The 21,652-nt window shown below is 45.8% G+C and overlaps 1 protein-coding gene across 1 annotated transcript in view; it reads left to right on the top strand.

The window, feature by feature from the left end:
* The window catches only part of DBNDD2 (dysbindin domain containing 2), a 30,668-nt gene extending 9,323 nt beyond the window's left edge, over positions 1-21,345 (top strand). Inside the window, exons 2-4 of the mRNA XM_081917371.1 lie at positions 9,395-9,550; positions 9,682-9,828; positions 19,125-21,345. Of these exons, the coding sequence (XP_081773497.1) occupies positions 9,395-9,550; positions 9,682-9,828; positions 19,125-19,327 (506 nt within the window). The 3' untranslated portion in view covers positions 19,328-21,345. The remainder of the gene's footprint in view (positions 1-9,394; positions 9,551-9,681; positions 9,829-19,124) is intronic.
* The last annotated feature ends 307 nt before the right edge of the window (positions 21,346-21,652 follow it).

Consider the following 21,652-nt stretch of genomic DNA (forward strand, 5'->3'; position numbering starts at 1 on the left):
CAGGCTGGAACGTGTCCCTGAAGTCTGATAAAACTGACTGCTTGCCCAGATGAAGAATAAGGGAGCACTTGAGTGGATGTAGAAACTAGCCTGTAAAATTTCCTTTGGTTGCTCCACTCATTCTCATCTCTGGCTCCATCCACCACTGGCAGGTGGCCCTCAAAAGCTTACCCAGGAGGGAATGTGGCCCTTGCTCTGAAAAAAGTTTCCCAACTCCTTTCCCGAGAGAAAGAGAGCACTAAAAATGCAGTCTTGTAAATAATAATATGATCTGTGTGGCACCGAGGAGGAAGACATGGCAGGAGGCTTCCTTCCTTTGATTTATTAAAAGAATTGCTGTTTTATAGCCCACCTTCCTATGACTCCGGCATCCAAGGTGGCTTTCTCCTCTTGTTCCCTTGAGAACATGTGAAGCCACTGATGGCGCGGCCAACCCACCTGCTTCCAACTTCTTCCCATTTGCCAAAAATCTTCCCTGCGTGTACACTGAATAGAGGAATTAGGAGGGACAACCTCAGGTCTCTTTTCCCCTTCCCTTCGGTCCCCACACTTGCATTCAGGCCCCGTCTTCGTTGTGTAATGAATGAAGCATGAGAGCCGGAAGGATTAGGCAGGCGGTGGGGAGCCCTGCTGCCCATTTGATGGTCTCAGTGGCAGCCGGGTTGGGAGGTCGGCGTTTCGGGGACAGGGATGGCGGGGGGAGTGGGGCTGCATTCTCCCAGCTGTGAATGCGCTCAGGCCCCCATTGGCTAGTTGCCATGGGAAAGAGACCCCAGCAGCAGGGGCAGGTATTTCTCTTTCCCCTCTCCTCCTTAAAGACAGCTTGTAGCACACAGGGGCAGCATTGTGTGTGGATGCCTAGCAGTCTTGGCGAACATGCCATCCCAGTGAGGCAATCTCAGCAGTGTGTGTGAGATGGTGAGACCATCAGTCACAGGGGAAAAGGGAGAATGGTACGTTCTCTTCTCTTCTGCTTCTGTCTTAGCCTGCTTGCACACCATCTATTTAAAGCACATTCCCCCTGCCCAGCAAGAATCCCGGGAACTGTAGTTTCCCTGTCGCAGAGCTACCGGTATATTTTCCAGCCTCTTTAACCAATGACGGTTCCCGGTATTCTTTGGTGGGGTATACTTTAATGTGCAGTTTGTATGCAGCCTTAGCAAATAAGAAGGAAAAGTGTGCATACAGACCTCTTTCCTCCCATCCATAAATGGACAGAATAGTAAACATCACCAGATAAAAGGAGGAAGGGAAGTGGTGAACAAGACACTGTCTCTGACCCTCCCTGTAGTCATGGGGCGGTCAGGACCCATCTCCAGCTGCTCATCTCGCCCGCTGGCTATCTGTGCAAGTTACATAATGGCATTTCAGTGTTAGTGGCCGGCTGCCCAGATGGCTAATGAAATCTCATCAGGGAATTTATCAGCAGGTTTGTTAATTTACCCCGGGGAATCAATCCTGACACGTCTCTCCGATGCTAACATAAGACATTCTGTGCAAGCTCTGGCGTGTACTGACACAGTACCCATCAGTCCCGTCTCTCTTTGTCTGGACGCCTGACCCTTTCTGTGGCCTGGCTTCCTGGCGCATTTCCTTGGTGTTTGTGTGTGTGCTAGGAACAAGGAAGAGGAGGAGCAGACACGGAGCAATGGGCCCGAATGCAATGTGAGCTGATACAGGATTGCACAATTGTGAAATAAGACCAGAGATTTAATTTCAGTTGCAGTAAGCCCACAACTTATGTGCATTAAATTGTGTGTGCATTGTGCGCATGACCAAAATATATCAAAAAATTAAAAGGGATGGAAAGGGAGTGGGGGTTCCTGGAAAAATGACTTTGGCAATCCCACCCGACATTGAACCCAGAGGGCTTTGACTATACACAATTTTGGCTTTAGATACGATCCCTGGAATGTTAGCCCCTGTGTAATTTGTGGGTTTACTGTACTAGGGTGGATAGAGAAAAGTTTTTCTTCCTCTCTCATAACACTAGAAATTGAATGTTGGAAGATCCAGGACAGATAAAAAGGAAGTACTTATTCAAAGTTGTTCTATGGAACTCACTTCCATAGAAGGCAGTGATGGACACCAATGGCTTTAAAAGAGGATTTGACAAACTCATGGAAGGCAAGGCTATTAGTGACTACTAGCTACAATGAATAGGTTCTGCCTCCACTGTCGGAGGGAATTGCTGGGAATGACATGTGGGCAGAGTGCTCTTGTTCTCCTGTCCATCTTGCACACTTCCCATAGGCATTTGGCTGGGCACTGTGAGATCAGGATACTGACCTAAATGGGCCATTGGCCTGATTAGCAGAGTTGTCTTATGTTCTTCTGTTGCCCCGTTGAAGCAGAAAACTTGAACATTGGCTGTATCAGAGTTCTGAGAACGGTGTTGCTGTTTTTGCTAATATTCTCTGCCAGAATTCAAGTCAACTGAATATGGTTCTTTGTCTGGAGTAAATGCTGCTACTTAAAGCAACGTGACCACATAGTGATGGCCACCAACTTGGATGTCTTTGAAAGAGGATTAGACACATTCCTGGAGGATAGGGCTGTCAGTGGCTACCAACCACGATTGCTATGCTGCACCTCCGTGGCCAGAGAGTGGATACTTCTGAATTGCTGAGAATTGCAAGTAGGGAGAATGCTCCTGCTTATTGGCTATCTACAGGCAATGGTTGGTCACTGGGAGAAAAGGATGCTGGGCTAAATGGACCTTTGGTGTGATCCATCATATATACACAAAGGTGCCTGGATACCCAGAAGGACACACACAGATAGCCTGCATAGGAGGGCTTAGAGAGGCCTTCAGTGGAGCCATTACTGTTGCTACTGACCATTACTGGTTCTCCTGCTGGTCCTAATCTGCACTGCCTTCCAAATGGGAGAGAACAAAGCGAATGGAGATTAGGAAGCTGCCTTATACTGAGCCAGACCATTGGCCGATCTAGCTCATATATGTTGCAATATTCAGCCTGTCTTGGTGCCGAATTTGGGTTATCATGGCTTGGAAGTTTTGATTTTTGAAGAGCAGAAGTCCAGTATTTGTCTCTTACTATGTTGGTTCGATCTGGGAACTTCGCAGGAGTTGCATTCTTGTGGGAAATGAATGTCGTCATCCCCCCCCCCTGTAGGAATGAAGTTTTGTAGCTTTGCATTAGAGAACACACAACAGGTGTCCTGACCGAGTCGATGGCTTTGTGTGAAATCCAGCAACTTTGCCTCCAGCGTTTAGCCTTGGGAGGGCCTGTTATTAGAGCAGTCTCTCCCCACAAGCCCTTTTCATCACTCATTTGCTCTTGTTTTAATTGCTGGCTGCTTTCTGTGGGAAAACTCAGCTAAGCAGCTGACTGGTCTGGCCTGTTAGTAAAGGATTCCAGTTGTGATACAGCTGGGGCTTTGCTGGAATAAAAGGAAATGGCCCACCATGGTGGAAGAGGCATGTAGAAGCACCTCCTAGGCATGCTTACTTGGATATAAGAACATCCAAAACTGCTTTATTCAAGCTCAGACTGGAATTTTATCACATTAATGTCAAGGCTGTTCCCCAGCCAAAGAAATGCACACAGGAGCTAGTTTACTCTTTATTGTCAAAACTGACACAGTCATTTCTACTGCTCTGAATACCCATGCAAACCAGTCTAGCATCTGTGCAGCTATTCCCAGGTCTGCACTATACAGATCAGTTGCAGCAACAGGAGGCCATGCTTATGCATCTTCCCCCGACGGGCTGTGCATGCAGCCAGAGACTATGCCTGCGTGTGAGCTGCCTCTGCTCTTTCCACTTCAGTTCTCTCCTGCTTCTGGGAGAGTGTTGCTGGAAAGGGTGGGGAAGCACCCAGCCCTTCACTTGCCTTTCCTGCCTCTTTCTCCTGTGCTCCACCCTCCAGCTCTGAAGCTCCCTCTGCCTCTGCCTCTTGCCCCCTGGCTGGTACAGGTCCCCACAAACCACCCACCCCCTCTCCTGAGTCAGGCTCCTGCTACCCTTCCCCCAGTGCACACTTGTCAGTGTCCTGCCAGTCCTTGAAAATGAAGCACACAATTGTCTATTCTCATTGGCAGAAGATTTTCCAGGGTCTTGGCCAAAGGGCTTTCCAATCATCTGCTCCCTTTAGCTCAGGCATGGCCAAACTTCCCCCCCCCCAGCTGTTTTGGAACTACAACTCCCATCATCCCTAGCTAACAGAACCAGTGGTCAGGGATGATGGGAATTGTAGTCCCAAAACATTCCTGCTTTAGCTGAAGATGGCAGGGATTGAACTTGGGACCTTGTCCCTGAAAAGCAGGTGCTCTACCACTGAACTATAGCCCTTTCACATGTGTAAGTTCCATCCATGACTACTTCTTCATCGGGAGTATGCTGGACTCACTGCACAATACATACTTCTGCATCCTTACTACTATTAGTCACTGTGTAAACTGCCAGGGGTGGCGATGGTGGTGGCTGGCAGAATAGTCTCCATGGGGGTATATATCTTCCCTTCCTCCCAAGTTCCCCCATTCTTGCGTCATGTAATATTTGGAATAAAACGACATGTTTACCCTTCCGGATCAGCTAAGAAGGAAGCGAACATCTATTGATTTGTGCTTCTAGCTCAGTATTGTCCACACTGGCAGGCCGTGGCTCTTCATGGTTTCAGACCAAACACACTCCCAGCCCTACCAAGAGAAGCTGGGGGTTGGAACTGGGATGTTTTGCATGCTCAGCAGATGCTTTGCTACTGAGCTGTGGCCTCTGCTTCCTGTGCTTCAGCACACATTCCAGTGTTGACTGGTGACCTAGGAAAGCCACTGTCAGCAGCCAGAGTCAGGTGCAGATCAGCAATAAAAAAAACACTGTGTCTGTGAAGTCAACTCTTTATTCAAAGGAACCAAAACAACACAGGCCAAGTGATCCCATAAACATTTGCTTGTAGGTTTTGTCCCAATGAAGCAGTTGCAAGGACTGAAGGTCCCTGCCTTCCCACAGTTGCCCAAGTCCCAGGGGTTCCCCCCCAAGCAATCATAGACTGCATCTGCATGCAACCAATCTTTCCTTTTCCCTTTTCATTTCTCGCTGTGTTCTAGGTGACCAGGGGGTAGGGGAGCTAGTTGCAGCAGGAGGGGGAGACCCCCTGGATTCTTCAGCAACCTGCCTCATGGCTCCTCTCCTCTGCAGCTTCCTCTTCTGTCTCTGAGTCTGGACTGCTCTCTGCCACAGTCTCTTCCTGCTTACTAAACCCTGTTACCTCTTCAGCTTCCGACACCACCTCCTGCCAGTCTGCTCCCTCTTCTCCCTATGACCACTCATCTTCGTTCCACCACCACTCCCATGGCTCTGAGCCTTCTTCCCCTGGGTTTCCCCAGCTGGTGCCTCCCACCACTCATCTGCATTCAAGCAGTCCATGACTGCCATGCTTGTTAGCTGATGGACATGTGTCAAGAAGGCTGCATGAGCCTTGCTTAGCCCAGCAGCTGTATCCCCCTTTCCTGGTAGCTGCTGCAGCATCTCTTGAGTTTTCTCTTGAAACTTGGCACTGAATACCTTAGTCCCAGTAGAGAGACACAGCCTTGTCTGGTTCCTCCTACTTCTTTTTTTTCCACAGCCAACACAAAGTTCAACAGTTGCTGCTGTTTGGCTGAAATTTCCCCTGAAGCAACAGACAAGGCTGTTGAGCCTGAGACACAGACAATTAAAATGTTCACTGTTTGTTTGGTTTCCTTGGTTATGGCACTGCCCAACTCAGTAATCACATTTTCCTTATACCAGCCAGACTGGTCCCTGCCTTGATGGCTATTGAGTCAAGAAGCTTGGAGGCATCTGAGATTCGCTGCGGAAAATCTCAAAGGCAAAGTCTGATGGCTACCCAGTTTTGTTGTTCCTCCTCTGTTGCTTTGATCATTGACCTCTGGATTTCTCCCCAAAATGGGAGATTGGCCCAACCCTTGTCCTGTTCATAACAGGCTGTTCATAACATTGTTGAGCTTTTTGACTGGTACTTTCCCCTCTTCTGTGGTTTTCATCATGGAAAGAATTAAAAGAATCAATTTTTTGTTGTTGTTAAGAAAAACAACTGAGCAGGAACTGAGTTATCTGTGTTCAAGAGGAATTTTTTTTTTATGGGTTTGGGGAAGTATGCTGATGGACTGAAGAAAAGTGTGAGCATGAAACAAAATAAGCAATAAGCAGATCTGGCAACTTTTCTACTTCAAGTGGGTACCCAAGAGCTCACCTCCTTCCTTCCCTTTAAAATTATAGGGATGGAGGGGAAATTCAGTTGGAAACCTACTTAATTCACACTTCTTGAACCAACTGTGAACTGAAATAAAGCTAGCCTTCAAAATTCTCCAAATTTTGCAGGGCACTTCTCCAGGCAGGAAAACATGTACCCAAAAAGCCCTGTATTTGATAAAGTAGTTATTGTTGTGAACTGATGCAGAAATGAGGTGAATTGAATTTAAGATTGGAAAAATGAGAAACCAGAATTGACAGACTCATTCTTCCCTAATCCTAATGCTAATTTTAAAAAATATTCTGGCCGGGTCCCTAACTCATATTACAGTACTGGCAATTTAGTTCCCCAGTACTAGATCAAAGTGAAAGACTTTGGAACCCAGCTCTGCCCTTGTGGAAGTCCACTTAGATTACAAGGGAACTGACTCTTTGCTTTGATCTAGCAATTTCACAAACCAGGCAGAACATGGTTTGCTTTTTAGCACATATCTAAAAATACTATCTGAACGAATGCAGATGCTAAATTTGCAAATATTAAAATGTCTACCACTGTTTTCTGCTTTCATCATCGGTCAAGGCAGTGGAAACTGGAGGTGTTGCTCCCATCTAGTACTGTGAGGGAAAGATTTAAACCTCTCCCCTTGATAATTTCAAAAATTGGTTACATATGGAACAGGGCTACCAGATAATGAACTGTGAAGATGGCGTAGATAGCAGAGGAGGATGAACCTCTGTGTGCCCAAGCTTCCTTCAGTCTACTGATTCACAGGATGGCTGGGTCTGAATCAACCTTCCCCCAACCTGAGTCCCTCCATATCATTTTGGACTACAGCTCTCATTATCCCTGACCACTGACCATTCTGGCTGGGGTTGATGGGAGTTGTGGTAAAAAGTATCTGGGCACCTGGTTGCGAAAGACTGGTTTCGAGCATAGATTCTCAAAATGTGGACTGTGGTCCTTTGGTGGTCCATAGCTCCATCCAAGTGGTCCACAGAAAGGAACACTTTAGAATATCTATACTTGGCCCTGCACTTTATTGATTCTTTTCCAATTGTGGAGATCAAGGACTCTTTTTTTGCCAAGGCTGGCTCACTTAACAAGGCATGTGATTTTCATAACAGAGACTTGGTACAATCTCCTAATTTTTTTCCATAACAATTTGCTAGTTAAAGAAACCCTTCTCAGTGACAGGGTCTAGGGCTCATATTTTTCACAGTACTATATTGGTTTTGACAATGATGCCTGTGCTTAAGTGTGGGGAAAGTGTGGTTAAAATATGAGCTCTTTATGTGGTTTGACTGGTAGAACAACTTCCTTATTATGTGGCCTGTCAAGATCCCCAGCAATTTTCCAATGACCCATGGAAGAAAGAAAGAAAAAATTCAGAACCAATGGTTCAGAATATACTTAAGCCTAATGACTGCTCTTCATGCTTCTTACTGTCAGGCTTGTTCAGAGCGGAGATTATCATTCTAGAACAGGGGTAGCCAACCAGGGGTCCTCCTGATGTTGTGCTCAGAAACTCCCATCATCTAAGACCATATAACACTGGTCCTGAAAGACCTACATTGGCTCCCAGTACGTTTCCGAGCACAATTCAAAGTGTTGGTGCTGACCTTTAAAGCCCTAAACGGCCTTGGCCCAGTATACCTGAAGGAGTGTCTCCACCTCCATCGTTCTGCCCGGACACCGAGATCCAGTGCCGAGGGCCTTCTGGCGGTTCCCTCGCTGTGAGAAGCAAAGCTACAGGGAACCAGGCAGAGGGCCTTCTCAGTAGTGGCGCCCGCCCTGTGGAATGCCCTCCCATCAGATGTCAAAGAGATAAACAACTACCTGACATTTAGAAGACATCTGAAGGCAGCCCTGTTTAGGGAAGTTTTTAATGTGTGACATTTTAATGTATTTTTAATCTTTGTTGGAAGCCATCCAGATGAGTGGAGTACAAATAATTTTTTTAAATAATAATAATAATAATAATAATAATAATAATAATAATTATTATTATTATTATTATTATTATTATTATTATTATTATCATCATCATCCTTGATCCCTGACCATGCTGGCTGAGGCTGATGGGAGTTTCCACACACAACATCAGGAGGACACCAGGTTTGATACCCCCAGCCTAGGAAACCTACAAAAAGCCTGAAGTACGAAAGGCTGTTGTCTAGAGAGGTTATGCATGCCCTCTGACAATTCTTCATAGGTGGGAGAAATGTGAACAAACACACCCAAGAAAGGGATACAAATTATTTGTCAGCTTGGAAAGAAAGGCGGCTGACAAGGATAGATAAGAGCCCAATGCCTGTTTTCAATCACCTTTCTCCCAACCACCATGCTATAGCTCTGCAGCAAGTAGTGTAGCTGGTTTGGTTAGACAGAAGCAGGATGTCCCTCCTTTCCCCGGAGTTTGAGGTAGTTTGAAAAACAGAATGCTGCCTGTGAACTGCATGGTCATTCTGTTTTCACCTTTGGTAAACAGGTTTTGCAGGTTTTGTTTAAGAAACCTACCCAGACCCTTAGATCTTCCTCTGAGGCCCTGCCCTGAGTCCCTCTTCTGAGGAAGTCTGGGGTGATGGCAAGGGAAATGGCCTTTTCAGTTGTGGGCCCCCCGTTTGTGGCATGCTCTCCCCAGTGAGGTCTGTCTGGGGTTCTCACTAACAACTTATTGGTGTCAGATTAAAACCCATGATGTTGGTTGTTGGTTGTGCTTGATGAGTTGTTGCTGATGAAATGTTTGCTGAGGTTTATTGGGGACTGTCAGTGGATCTTTTTATGAACTGCTACATCTTTTTATTATAATGTCTTCATTTTATGCTTGCTTGCTTGTTTATTTTGTATACCTCCTAACCAGCAGGTCTCATGGCAGTTCACAATTTTAAAAAATGCATAAGACCCCTGGAGACATTTTTTTTTGCGTAGCGAGTGATTAATAAGTCACTCGTAAGTTCAAATCATCATCGGTAATAATAATAAAATACTTCTTGAAGAGCAGTGACATTATGGCAAAGAAACGCGTGCAGACTGAACCTTCTCACAAAGCAGTTTAAACTCTCATTAAAATTCTGCCTGCCCACTTAACCTGCATTTGGCTTTGGGAAGTGTTTCCCTTCAGATAAGAAATGGGAGGAAGCTGCTTCTGATTTCTTTTCCTCTCTCTGGTTCCTTTGCAGCCGACATGGACAATGGGCAGCGAGGGCTGGATGCAGAGCAGATGCAGCAACAGCAGCTCAAGCTACGGGAAAGGCAGAGATTCTTTGAGGAGGTTTTCCAACATGACGTAGATTTCTTCTTCCCAGTATCCCATCTGCAGATAGAGCACAGGAGACGTAAGTACCATCGGGGAGACGTCATAGGCGGTGCGTTACACTATGGAACACAGTTGCCCCACTTGCATGTAAAAAATTAACAGGTGATGGCCATGCTGCACGACATCTGATGGCTTCTATCTCTTTGCTAGCTCCCTTAGGCAGCATTTCCTCCATGGAGGTGAATGTGGACATGCTGGAACAGATGGACATGATGGACCTTTCTGACCAAGACACTGTGGACGTGTTTCTCAGCTGCGGGACCGAGGACAATAACAACGTAGCTGCTCTTTTGCCAGGTATGTTCAGTTCCCATTAACTGACCCACATCAACTTCTAGTCGCATCCAACTCTTTCTGGGGCCTGTTGAAATATAACTCCTCCTTTTTTAAAAAATAAATAAATATTTTTATTGGTTTTACATATATTTTCCAAATAAAACATAACATAACATCTCTCATCTTATACCACATTTTGGCTATAAGCCTAGGACTTCCATCAACCACGTCTAGTGATTTTCGACCTTCATCTCTTAGTCTTAGTAATAATCCATACTTTAGAATCCATTCTCCTAATTTTTTTCTGTAATATTTCATATAGTTCTCCTTACAAAACCTCTTGTAATCCTACAAGCATAGTCAGCTGATTACAATTGTTTTTCAAATAACTCGCATATTTACTCTGGTCCTTCAAGAATTTCTGGTCCCGCTGGTTTTGAATCCTTCCTGTCATCTTATCCAGTTCTGCGTAGTCGATTCATTTCATCTGCCATTCCTCTTTCATCGGCAATTCTTCCTGCTTCCATTTCTGTTCCAATAATACTCTTGCTGCTGTTGTTGCATATAAAAACAGTTTTTTATCCTGCCTATTAATATCCATGCCTACAATCCCAAGTAAAAATGCTTCTAGCTTTTTTATAAATGTATATTTCAACATCTTTTTCATCTCATTATAAATCATTTCCCAATAATCTTTCACCTTTTTAAATTCCCACCAGAGATGATAGAAAGTACCTTCTTTTTCCCTACATTTGCTACTTATTTTATACATTTTAGCTAATTTCACTGGTGTAATATACCACCTGTACGTCATTTTCATCACATTTTCTTTCAAGGCATTGCATGCAGTAAATTTTAGAAATATAACTCCTTCATAAAGGGGAATGGCTGGAATGCCCACCCAAGGAATTTGGATTGTGAATTGGACCAATCACTGTTCATCATTGACATCAATGGAGGAAGCTACAGTGAGGAAAGAACATATAGAGTGGCTGGGTAAAAACCCAGCCAGATGGGCAGGGTAGAAATAATAAATTATTATTATTATTATTATTATTATTATTATTATTATTATTATTATTATTATTAATAATAATATAGGATTTGTGTGTGTGTGTGTGTGTCACTGTGTTTGTAAGGCTGCTTAGAGTGTTCTGGTGGCAGCGTTCTGATTTCTGGTAGGTAATTGCAGACCAACCACCGTATTTTTCGCACTATAAGACACACCTAGTTTTTGGAGGAGGAAAGCAAGGGGAAAAAATATTCTGAATCTCAGAGCCAGTGTGGTGTAGTGGTTAAGAGTGGTAGTCTCATAATCTGGGGAACCGGGTTCGCGTCTCTGCTCCTCCCCATGCAGCTGCTGGGTGACCTTGGGCCAGTCACACTTCTTTGAAGTCTCTCAGCCCCACTCACCTCACAGAGTGTTTGTTGTGGGGGAGGAAAGGAAAGGAGGATGTTAGCCGCTTTGAGACTCCTTAAAAGGAGTGAAAGGCGGGATATCAAATCCAAACTCTTCTTCTTCTTCAGAAGCCAGAACAGCAAGAGGGATCGCTGCGCAGTAAAAGCAACAAGCTGTTCTGGACCATGATTCCCCTCACTAGTAGAGAGAATTGATCCAGCCTATCTGAGATACTGGCACAGGGTAAACACCTTTGAGGTTCATACCCTTACTAAGCTCTGCTAGTTAGATCAACTAAGGACAGGGGGCTTGGCTCAAAAGTGCCAAGATAAGCTTAGGGTTTATAATCTTCAAATGGAGAACTACTTAGCCCACGTGACCTTAGAAAGTGGATTTTTTATCAGGATGCCAACCAAGAAAGAGCATCCATCATTGCTGCCCATTACTCTACTTGTTACACCCAAATTAAGACCGATCTTTCAAGGCCCCATTACCTTGAGACTTTGACCTTCCCACAACCACGCAGGGCTTTTGTAGAACTAAGATTCCAACAGATGCCCTCAGCATATTGAGAGGGGAGATATCGGGGAATTCCCCATATGTATGGCAAATGTATATATGGATGCAATCAGGTAGAGGACATCACACACAATCTGCTGATTTGCCACCTGTATACAACGCCCAGAGGAAATATTATATCGCCAAATTTTAATTGGTTTCCAGGTCGATCCGCACAGAAAGTGACAGTTGAACTGCTAGCAGATAAACATCTATATATTACACACCAGGTAGCCAAATTTGTGTTGGCAGCCAAGAAGCTCCATTCCAGCTATGTGAATGCACTCCAATATTAAAATTTAATGTTGTAAATTTCTTTTTATGTTACACACTGCTACAGGCTATGTTGCATGATTTTAGAGTAAAGTTTTCCTTTTATTTTCTGTCATCCATTGTAAAGGCCTTTGGCTACATACAATAAAAATGGACTTGACTTGACTCAGGATCTTCTCGGGTCAAGTGGGGCCAAGGTTACTTCCTGCAATAGCATCATTAACAGGCACGTGCTAAGGTTGCACCTGTGCAAGGTGCTCCGTCTGCATTTCTTACCAAGGCAAGGTGGAGCAGACTATCCCTCTGCAGCCTACTGTTCGCATTTTTGTGTGCAAAGGGTGATACAGGAATTACTTGAGAATAAGCACCCCAACCTACTATCCTGGGATAGGAAGAGTGGGATGCTCAGTTGACCAACTGCAGGTACTTACGAGTGGCTCTGTCCTTGAGTTGGTCTGCCAGCTTGCTGCTTGGGAAGGAGAAGCAATAGTTTGGAGGAGAGGCAAGAGAAAGAAGGAGAGACATTGAGCTAAGCAGAAGCCTGGTCTACTGCTTACTAGAAGTACTGCCTAGTGCCACCTTTAATTGGTACGCCTTTGGCAGATCATGCCAAATTCTTATTTTTCTTCATAATCACGAGGGCTAGAGGTTCAAAATTAGCTAAACTCTGCCTGATTTTGGAATATGGTTAAGTGTTGTGGGAATCACACTCACAAATACCATGCTTTTAGGTACTCATTCAGATACCAGCAGTACTCTGTTGCACTGATCTGCACCCACACATACACTAGTGAAAAATAAAAATGAAATTTATGCACTTTCTACTTACCTGTTTGGTATGTCATGCTTGTATCGGTTTGGCTACTTTTTCTGTGCAATGTGCACGTTAAATGTGGCAGTAAACAATGGAAAGTCTCTTTTATTATGTGTTTAAACGGTGATGGTGCAAGACAGGGTCAAACCAAACAAATTCCGTTTCTGAGCATGTGCTCTTCAAAGTGAAATTGTGCTGCCTCTTAGTGGGATTTATAATTTAGGAGGTGAAACCATTGCCACTGCCAAAACAGATTATCAAACAGTCAGCGGAGAAAACCAAAACCTTTATGGGTTGTGTGCCAAAAAATTTATTGGCTTTTTCTCCGTAGCAGAGAAATCCAGATGCTTGAAATTAGTTTGTTGGTGTGTTAGTTAAAAAGCCATCACAATATCAACTCAAACTCTGCTACTAGCACAGAGAAACAACTTTAGCCTTTCAGCCTACCTGCTGATTCCACCCCACCTGGACCTGTCCCTGCTCCCTATTACTAACTATTCTTCTTTTTTCAAACCCTTCAAATCCTAAGTCAGTGAAAAGTAAAAAAAAATCCTTCTCTGGGGCCTACATGCTCATTTGAATCTTTCCAAACAAGAATAGATGAGGGAGCAAGCCCCAAATGTGACAGATCTAATGCTGGCTGATGGATAGATCTGACATTTTATTTAAATGTCACAGAGGTTCCCATGGATTGGGGGCTAAACAAGTAGCTTGCGTTGCCATTTTGGCTGTATGCTCTTCTGAGCCTGAGCGATGAGGACTTTGATGGAAATATTCCTAAGACTGAAGAGGAGCAGTACAGGTGAAATGCTCTCTGGTTAAAGGAGCAGAGGGGAATGAAACTGAGACTAACCTCCCTCTACTACAGGGGTAGTCAACCTTTTTTATACCTACTGCCCACTAATGCATCTTTCTTGATGGTAAAGTTTCCTTTCCTCCCACCAGTGCTTGATGGAAGGAGGATTCAGCCTGTGCCCTAGAATCCCCTACAACCCACCTAGAATCCTGAAATGCCCACTAGTGGGTGGTAGGAACCAGGTTGACAACCCCTAGCCTACTAGTAGAAAGTCCCGGAGGAAATCTGTGAAATAGGATAGCGATTTATGTCTTACCCTGCAACCAAAGAAACATGCCACCAAAAAACACACAAGGGCACAGTCTTGCATAAAATTTGCATGAAATAACTTACTGTATATGTATGGTTGCAAATTTAGAAATGAGTAATATAATCTGAATAAACATACAGTCCATCTCACTATACTGGAGAACACTGCACCTAGGAGAATTTTGCTTCTGCTCAGTCTTCTGCCCATGTATGGTGGGTGAGACTCAGGGCTTTCCCACACCTCTGCTTGCCCCCGGAGGCGTGGAGGACCTTTAGCGCTGAATCAGAACAAATGGCAATTGCCATTTGCTCTGATTTAGCACGAAAGAGCCGGTTTTCCGGAGGAGAGTGGCAAGGCCAAGGCAAAACAGCTGAGACCAATGGCACAGGGACAGTGGGAAACTGCTTGGACCCCTGCTGTCTAGGCATAGGGGAACTGGAAGTATGGACAAGCCCTTGTACTCTTTGTTCTTAAGGTTTAAACTTGAACCAGGCAGCCTCTCAAATAGAGCAAGGATGCCTAACTAATCACCTTCCAGAGGTTGTTGGACTCCAACTCCCACCAGCCCCATAGCCAGTAGTCAGGGATGATGGGGCATGTAGTTGTAGTTGAAATGCCCCAGGTTAGCCACTCATCAAAAAGGGGGTCGATGCAAGGAGGAAGGAGAGGGGATCATTCCATCTGCCAAGCTGCAATGCTTGTGCATGCAGCATGGCTGGAGGAGCACAACTTTAAATTCCACCCAATGGATCTACTGAGTAGAACTTACCATAGGCTGGGATTCAGCTAATGCAGGCGTAGGCAACCTAAGGCCCGTGGGCAGGATGCAACCCAATCGCCTTCTCAATCTGGCCCATGAATCAGTGTGTTTTTACATGAGTAGAATGTGTGCTTTTATTTAAAATGCATCTCTGGGTTATTTGTGGGTTATAGGAATTTTTCTATGCTCATTTCCCCCCCCCCCCAAAAAAATATAGTACAGCCCACCACATGGCACATGGTCTGAGGGACAGTGGACTGGCCCACAGCTGGAAAAGGTTGCTGACTCCTGAGTTAATGAGCGCCGTCCAAGGGAGAGAGAGCCCTGTGGAAGAACTTCCACTTGTGCAACGGGTTTCCAGGTTTGCCTGCCCCACGCTTGACGTTCTAAGATGTTAGGTGATGCGGTTTGGGACAAACTATGCCACGGGTCAAATGTAGAGGTCTGGCAGGCTTAAACGGCCCACAGGCTAGATGTTTCCTACCACTGATCTATCCCACCACTCTGCGACCTCAGCGAATCTTACTGCATAGTGCAATATGAATGCATAACTTTGGAATAAATGTTCAGGGGTGAGGACAGGACACAGAAAGACTGGCCACGCACCCCACGTTGTGAAGGTTAATGCCTTTTCTGGAAAAGCAGTACCACCTCCAGAAGGCTGCTTGTTCCCACTGAATGAACTAATTAAAATAATTTGGGAAACGAATTGCCAAACCAACCTACCAACCAAAGCCCGGCACACCATTTAATCAGCTTTTATTATTCTGCAAGCATGGGCCAGTTGTCCCTAAATGGACAACATCACTGACCCGTCTCCCAAAGTATTTGAATTTATGTTTACTGCATTTTTTAAAATACAGCTCTCTGCATCCCCGCTCTGTTCACTCTCAGTCTGGAAGGCTCTTTGCCCTGTGCAGGAGGTCACAGAGAAGGCGACAAGACCCCGCTATTATGCAGTGATTCAGCCCGAGTGTGATTCAAGCACTTTACCGGCACAGCCTCCTGCATTCCAGTTAAGCGGCCTCACTGATGATGTTTCCAAGCCATGTTATTCACAAGCCATGCACAAAAGCTCCCGTTGCCAAACATGGAGAAGGAATGCGAGGCACGTGGCTTGTACAATGACACGGCCAGCGATTCACGGAGGAGATCTGGCCAGGCCAGGCTCTTGACGGAAGGGGTTTACGGGGTCAACCTGCTCCCACTGTCATGGAATCACATGCTGCGCTGCATGTTCAGTGGTGTCTTTGGCTAATGATTTATTAGCAGGGCAGATAATACCATCCGCACAACGTAACTTTCGCGCAGAAGCACAGGAGGCTGTTTCTGAACAGGATCGGGAGTTAATGAACCATACGGCAGCCTGGGCTGCCAGGTTCTGTGCAGAAGCAGCAAAAGGGAAGGTGTAAATTAAGCAAAATCCCATATGTTGTATTGCATAACTCATTCTAGTTTCGAAAATGCAAGTTGTCAAATAGTTGTCTTGTTGTCTTGGCAACGAGCGGTGGAATAGAAGGAAGAAGGGGGCCTATAAACCTCATGAGCATTAGCAGGCATGGAGCATAAGAACCACAAAGGGAGCTCAGGGCCAGCTTTCAGCAGCTGCTGTGAGCTGATGGCCCCAACAAGGCCCCACCACTACCGATAGCTGTGCCAGATAGCTGTGTCTGCGAGTCCCCATTTAACACTGTTCTAGTAAGTTTTCAGAAAACTACCCTGCAGACTCTAATACAATGGTACCTGAGGTTAAGTACTTAATTCGTTCCAGAGGTCTGTACTTAACCTGAAACTGTTCTTAACCTGAAGCACCACTTTAGCTAATGGGGCCTCCTGCTGCTGCCGCACCGCTGGAGCCTGATTTCTGTTCTCATCCTGAAGCAAAGTTCTTAACCTGAAGCACTATTTCTGGGTTAGTGGAGTCTGTAACCTGAAGCGTATGTAACCTGAAGCATATGTAACCTGAGGTACCACTGTATTCCCTTCCGGGGCAAGGTGACAGAGCGTGTGGTGGCTGGCTAGCTGCAGGCATGCCTCGAAGCATTTTATCTGGATCCCATTCTTGGTTTCAGGCCTGGTTTGGGCACCTAAGCAGCCAGATCGATGGCCTCTGTCAGACAAGCGATGGGGAACGCAACCCTGCTGCTTTCCCTTGACCTCTCAGAACTTTTGGAAGAAGGAGCTACTCCTACCCAGAGCCGTCTTTCCCATTGGTCTTAGTGGTTTGTTGCGCCACGGCGCTAGCCTCTCAGGAGCACCCTAGTGAGTGGGGGAGCTGTGTGGCTTTGCCGGCAGCCTCCCCTTTCCCTGCACGCCTGCCAGCTGCGCCTTGCCAACTATATGGCGGGCGGATAGGGCTGGCGGGCGGATATGCTTAAGACGGCCCTGCTCCCACCCCACCCCTGAGGGTGTTTTGTCCCATGTTTCCTAAAGCTTGGAGCGAACCGATAGAGCAAAAGGGAGCTACTGAGCATTTCATGTTGGACCCCTGGGTGTCCTGCACCAAATGCCTCTCTTGTTTTGCAAGCCTTTCTCCAGAGTCTCAAGGGAGAAGGAATAAGTTTCCTTTCTTCTTAAGGTGAGATTTCTGTAGAGCTAGGTTTTGCACTCTACAAGGTTGTGCTTGTGTGGCAATTTCAATGGCATGCAAAAGGTAGCCACATTTCTCTCTGTCTCTGCAGCTGCTCCAGAACAATTATGTAGTGCCCATTTTGAACTTCAGCCAATTCCGCACCTGAAATCTCCTCATTGCAAACAGCAGAGCCAAACTGTTGGGCAGCAGTCAGCTGTATTAATTCGACAGGCTCCAGCAATAGGAAATATGGCTGCTCAAGGCACTAGGCAATTTTTTAAAGTAACAAAACTAAACAAAATCGAAAGGCATTCTCTGGGCACCTTCTCAGATTACATTTTGCAGTTTACATCCTCAAAAAAACTGTGTGTGTGAAACAGCCAGAAAATGCCCAGAGATGCTAATCTTTAGAATACCTTAAATTAGGTCAGGCATGGTGAGATGCACAGAGAGTCTTAACTTGTGTCTGACTCCTCTGACACTACAAAGGCTTATCCAGACAGCAAGAAGCCAGCCTGTCTCGCCCCATTTTAGGCTTTGCAGAATGGCTGAAAGAAATAATCGTTCAAGATCCTTGTGTTTGGGTAGCCTGTCTGTGAGATGAAGGGGTGAGTCTTGTGTGTATATGAAATTGGATGCATCTTAATGCGCTGTTACGGAATTTGACCCCACAAGCAGCAGTGATGGCCACCAACTTGGATGGCTTTAAAAGAGGATTAGACATACAGTATTCATGGAGGATAAGGCTCTCAGGGTCTGCTAGCCATGATGACACAGTTGGGAGGCAGTAATGCTTCTGAATACCCGTTGCTGGAAACTGCAGGAGGGGAAAGGGCTCTTAGGCTCAGGTCCTGCTTGCAGGTTTCCCTGAAACATCTGGTTGGCCATTGCAAGCATAGGATGCTGGGCTACTGAGTTGTTTGCCTGATCCAGCAGGGTCTTCCTATGCTCTTATGTATGTGAGGCATTACCCTAGGACAGGCATAGGCAAACTCGGCCTTCCAGATGTTTTGGGACTGCAACTCCCATCATCCCTGACCACTGGTCCTGTATGCTTGGGATGGTGGGAGTTGTAGTCCCAAAACATCTGGAGGGCCGAGTTTGCCTATCTATGCCTGCCCTAGGATACCTAGATTATCAGCGTTGGTGTTGATATGTTGATGTTGTGTTTACAATACCCAGGGCCTTGCAGAGCCAGGCAGAGGCCCAGGCCAGGTAGATAATGTGCCCCCTTTTTTACCCGGCACCAGTTCCACGCTCCTCTGCAAAGCCGATCGCAGGCCCTGCCCTGGACGCCGGGAAGCTTTTCTCTCGTGCTGCCAGCCATGGCCCCAGGAATCCGCCCACCACCACCGCCGCCTTTGTGCCTCTGCGTTTGCCCCAGTGCATCCCCTGCAATTGTGAATATGCTGACCGAGGCCCTCTTGGAATCGGAGGCCCGGGCCAAGTGGCCCATTTGGCCCCTCCTCTGTCTGGGCCTGACAGTACCCTTGCAGCAACTTGCATGCAGTAAATTTAGGAATGGAGCGGGGGGGGGGGTAGGCACGTGGCATCATACTGCCCTCGATGCTGCAGACATTATAAAAAACTTGAAACATATGCATTCATTTTCTGTTATAATGTGGTGTGCATATATTTGCTAACTAGCTGCAATAACCATTGGTGGGAAACAGCAGCAAAGCTTAGGTTTTCTTCTGCTCTAATATAGGGAGAGCCAGCATAGCTTAAGAGGCCAGAAATGTTGCAGGAACAGCTTCGCATCGGTATAGAGGGCAGCAAAATGTTGGCCAGCCTCATCAAGCGCTTGTTCTCTTTTTGTCTTCCTCCTTGGCCAGATTCCAACCGTTACGAGGAGGAAATTTCTCTGCAAGTGCCCAACTCGACCGAGATCAAATCCCGGATCTCATCCACATCCTCTGCCTCTACAGACCTGAACAGCCTAGACACCAGTGAGGAAGGGGCCGAGACCCCCGTGGTGCAGTCAGATGAAGAAGAGCTGCAGCAAGATGGCCCCGAGGAGCAGGAGAGCAGCAGTTAGCGGTGTGTGTGTGTGCGTTTGTGTGTATGTTGCCAATCCACCGCATTGACTCTGCCAGCTGACATGATGAAGAAGGAATGTGGCTGTCTGGCTCAGTGACTAAACCTCACAGCGGTTCCCTATCTCATTTCTTGTACTTGGGGAGAATTAGAAATAAGCCTTCTCCCTGCAAGATGGTCAGTGCATTGAGAAGCTAAAGAGCATAGGGAGAAAGGGGTGAGGCAAAGGGACTGTCGTTTTTTGTTTCAACTAACTCTCCAGCCTTTTACAGCTAACGCTCTTGGTTCGCTCACCCTGACTACTCAAGTTAGCCATGACCTCGGCTGCAATTATTTCAGGCAAGGCATTTGTGCAGGCTTAGAGTCTCTCCAGTTCCAGCACACCACATACACACAACAAATGTCTTAGTTGTAACATAAAATTGTATTCCTTTCAAGCAAAGCAAGCAGATGGTCATGTATGATCTATTTGAGACCCCTACATTGCAGGGCCTGGGCTGGATGACTTTCAAGATCCTTTCTAACTCTGCAATTCAGTGAGTCTACAACTGGGAGGATGTGCATTATTAGGGGGAAAGAGCCAATAAGGCATTGTGGTTCAAGAAGAGATGCCTGAACAGGATTAGATTCCTGGGGGAGGCACTGATAAGCAGTGGAGCATAGTTGTTTATTCTTCCTCCCCTACAAATATAATTTTGCATTCTTACACACTGCAAATATGCAGTGTATATTGGGAAGGTAAGAAGCAGAGGAATGAAAAGAAAAATAGGCTTCAGAAAAGGGGTGCAGCAGTAATAACATCTACTTAGTGTGGGCCCACATACCTTCTGACACACAGAGCAGAATGCAACCTACCCCAACCATGTCTGCCCCCCCCCCCGCAATGTTTCCAAGTGATTACAAAACAGGTTCTCACGCTTCTGGTATGCTGTAATTGGTGGTTGGTCATGGCATTCAGCTTGATGGGTGACAAAGTTGTGTAGACCTTCCCTAGGTAGAAAAGTTGCCTTGGGCTGCTGCTATGTGGCTAGTTTTTCAATGACGCAATAGAATTTACTTGGTGCAGTAGCTGAGAATACAGGATGCATGAGATTAGTCTCAGTCCTTGGTTCAAATCTTCCCTCTGACATGAACTTGCACAGTGGCCCTGTCCTCCTCCTTCAATAGGGGGAATAGCAGCAATGACCCACCTTACGGGAACACTGAGTTTCTGAAACAATGTACATGAAGAGCTTTGAACACTAAATGCTAAGTATTCTTATTATTCATCATGTTTCTCAACTGTCAGGCTCAACACTAAGTCATGGGGAATGTTGAAGAGGCACACCTGAAAACGAACTGATAGCAAAATGGTGGTTTAGGGAGGAGCTACAGCTTTTCGGTAGAGTACAGGCATTGTATGCAAGAAATCCTTTTCCAGTTAAAAGGGTCTCAGCTAGCAGAACAGGGGAAGATTTCTGCCTATGGCTTTCCCATGCAACTGCCACTCAAAGCAGACTGCATGTTCAGGTGTGTTTGTCCCCCACCAATTTGGGGTTCATGGTACCATCGTTAGACACTGCTTAAGTCACACTTACTCATAACTAGATCTCTTTCTTACCCCCTTCTAACTTTAACAGTGAGCAGTCTGATTGTAAAACAGAAGCCAAAATGAACCAGGATGCAAACATGCATAGGAGATGGGATGATGAATCAAAAGAAACATCTCATGGTGCAGAATAAATCGTGGAGCTCTGAATATCCATGACATTTTAGGTCAGGGATGGGGAACCTGTGCAACCACTTCCAGATGTTGTTGGGACTCCCAAGTCCTGTGGTCAGGGATGATGGGAGTCGTATCCCAACAACATCTGGAGGACCACACATTCCCCACCCAAGCTTTAGATTACTTGCCTAATGTATTTTATCTGTTGATAACCTCACTGTGTAAAATTGCTACTATCACAGATGGAGCACTACATATTATCAATGAATTGGTTAGATTAACTGATTAAACATCATGATTGACTAAAAAAGAAAGGTGCTCCCAATTAAATCTTCACTGCATCAGGTGGTTTGAAAGTAGATGAATGGCATCTGGGTTGCAGGCTGGCAACACTACTTGATCACAAGCTATCGGTTGTGTGTGCAAGACACAAATAGTTGCACGACCCAACTTCTAGTATCCCCTTGGTATTTGCAGTAACAGCTGCAAAAAAGTGAGCAATAAAGTGTGCAATAAACTGAGAGGTTGGACCCAACTGACAGAATGGGGGGGGGGGGAGCACAGAAAAACCACATGGACAATACCAAGAATAACTATCCATGTGGCTCATCCTCAAGTCAC

The sequence above is a fragment of the Podarcis melisellensis genome (genome assembly GCF_964234715.1).
Source record: "Podarcis melisellensis genome assembly, chromosome: 6".
Taxonomy (NCBI): domain Eukaryota; kingdom Metazoa; phylum Chordata; class Lepidosauria; order Squamata; family Lacertidae; genus Podarcis; species Podarcis melisellensis.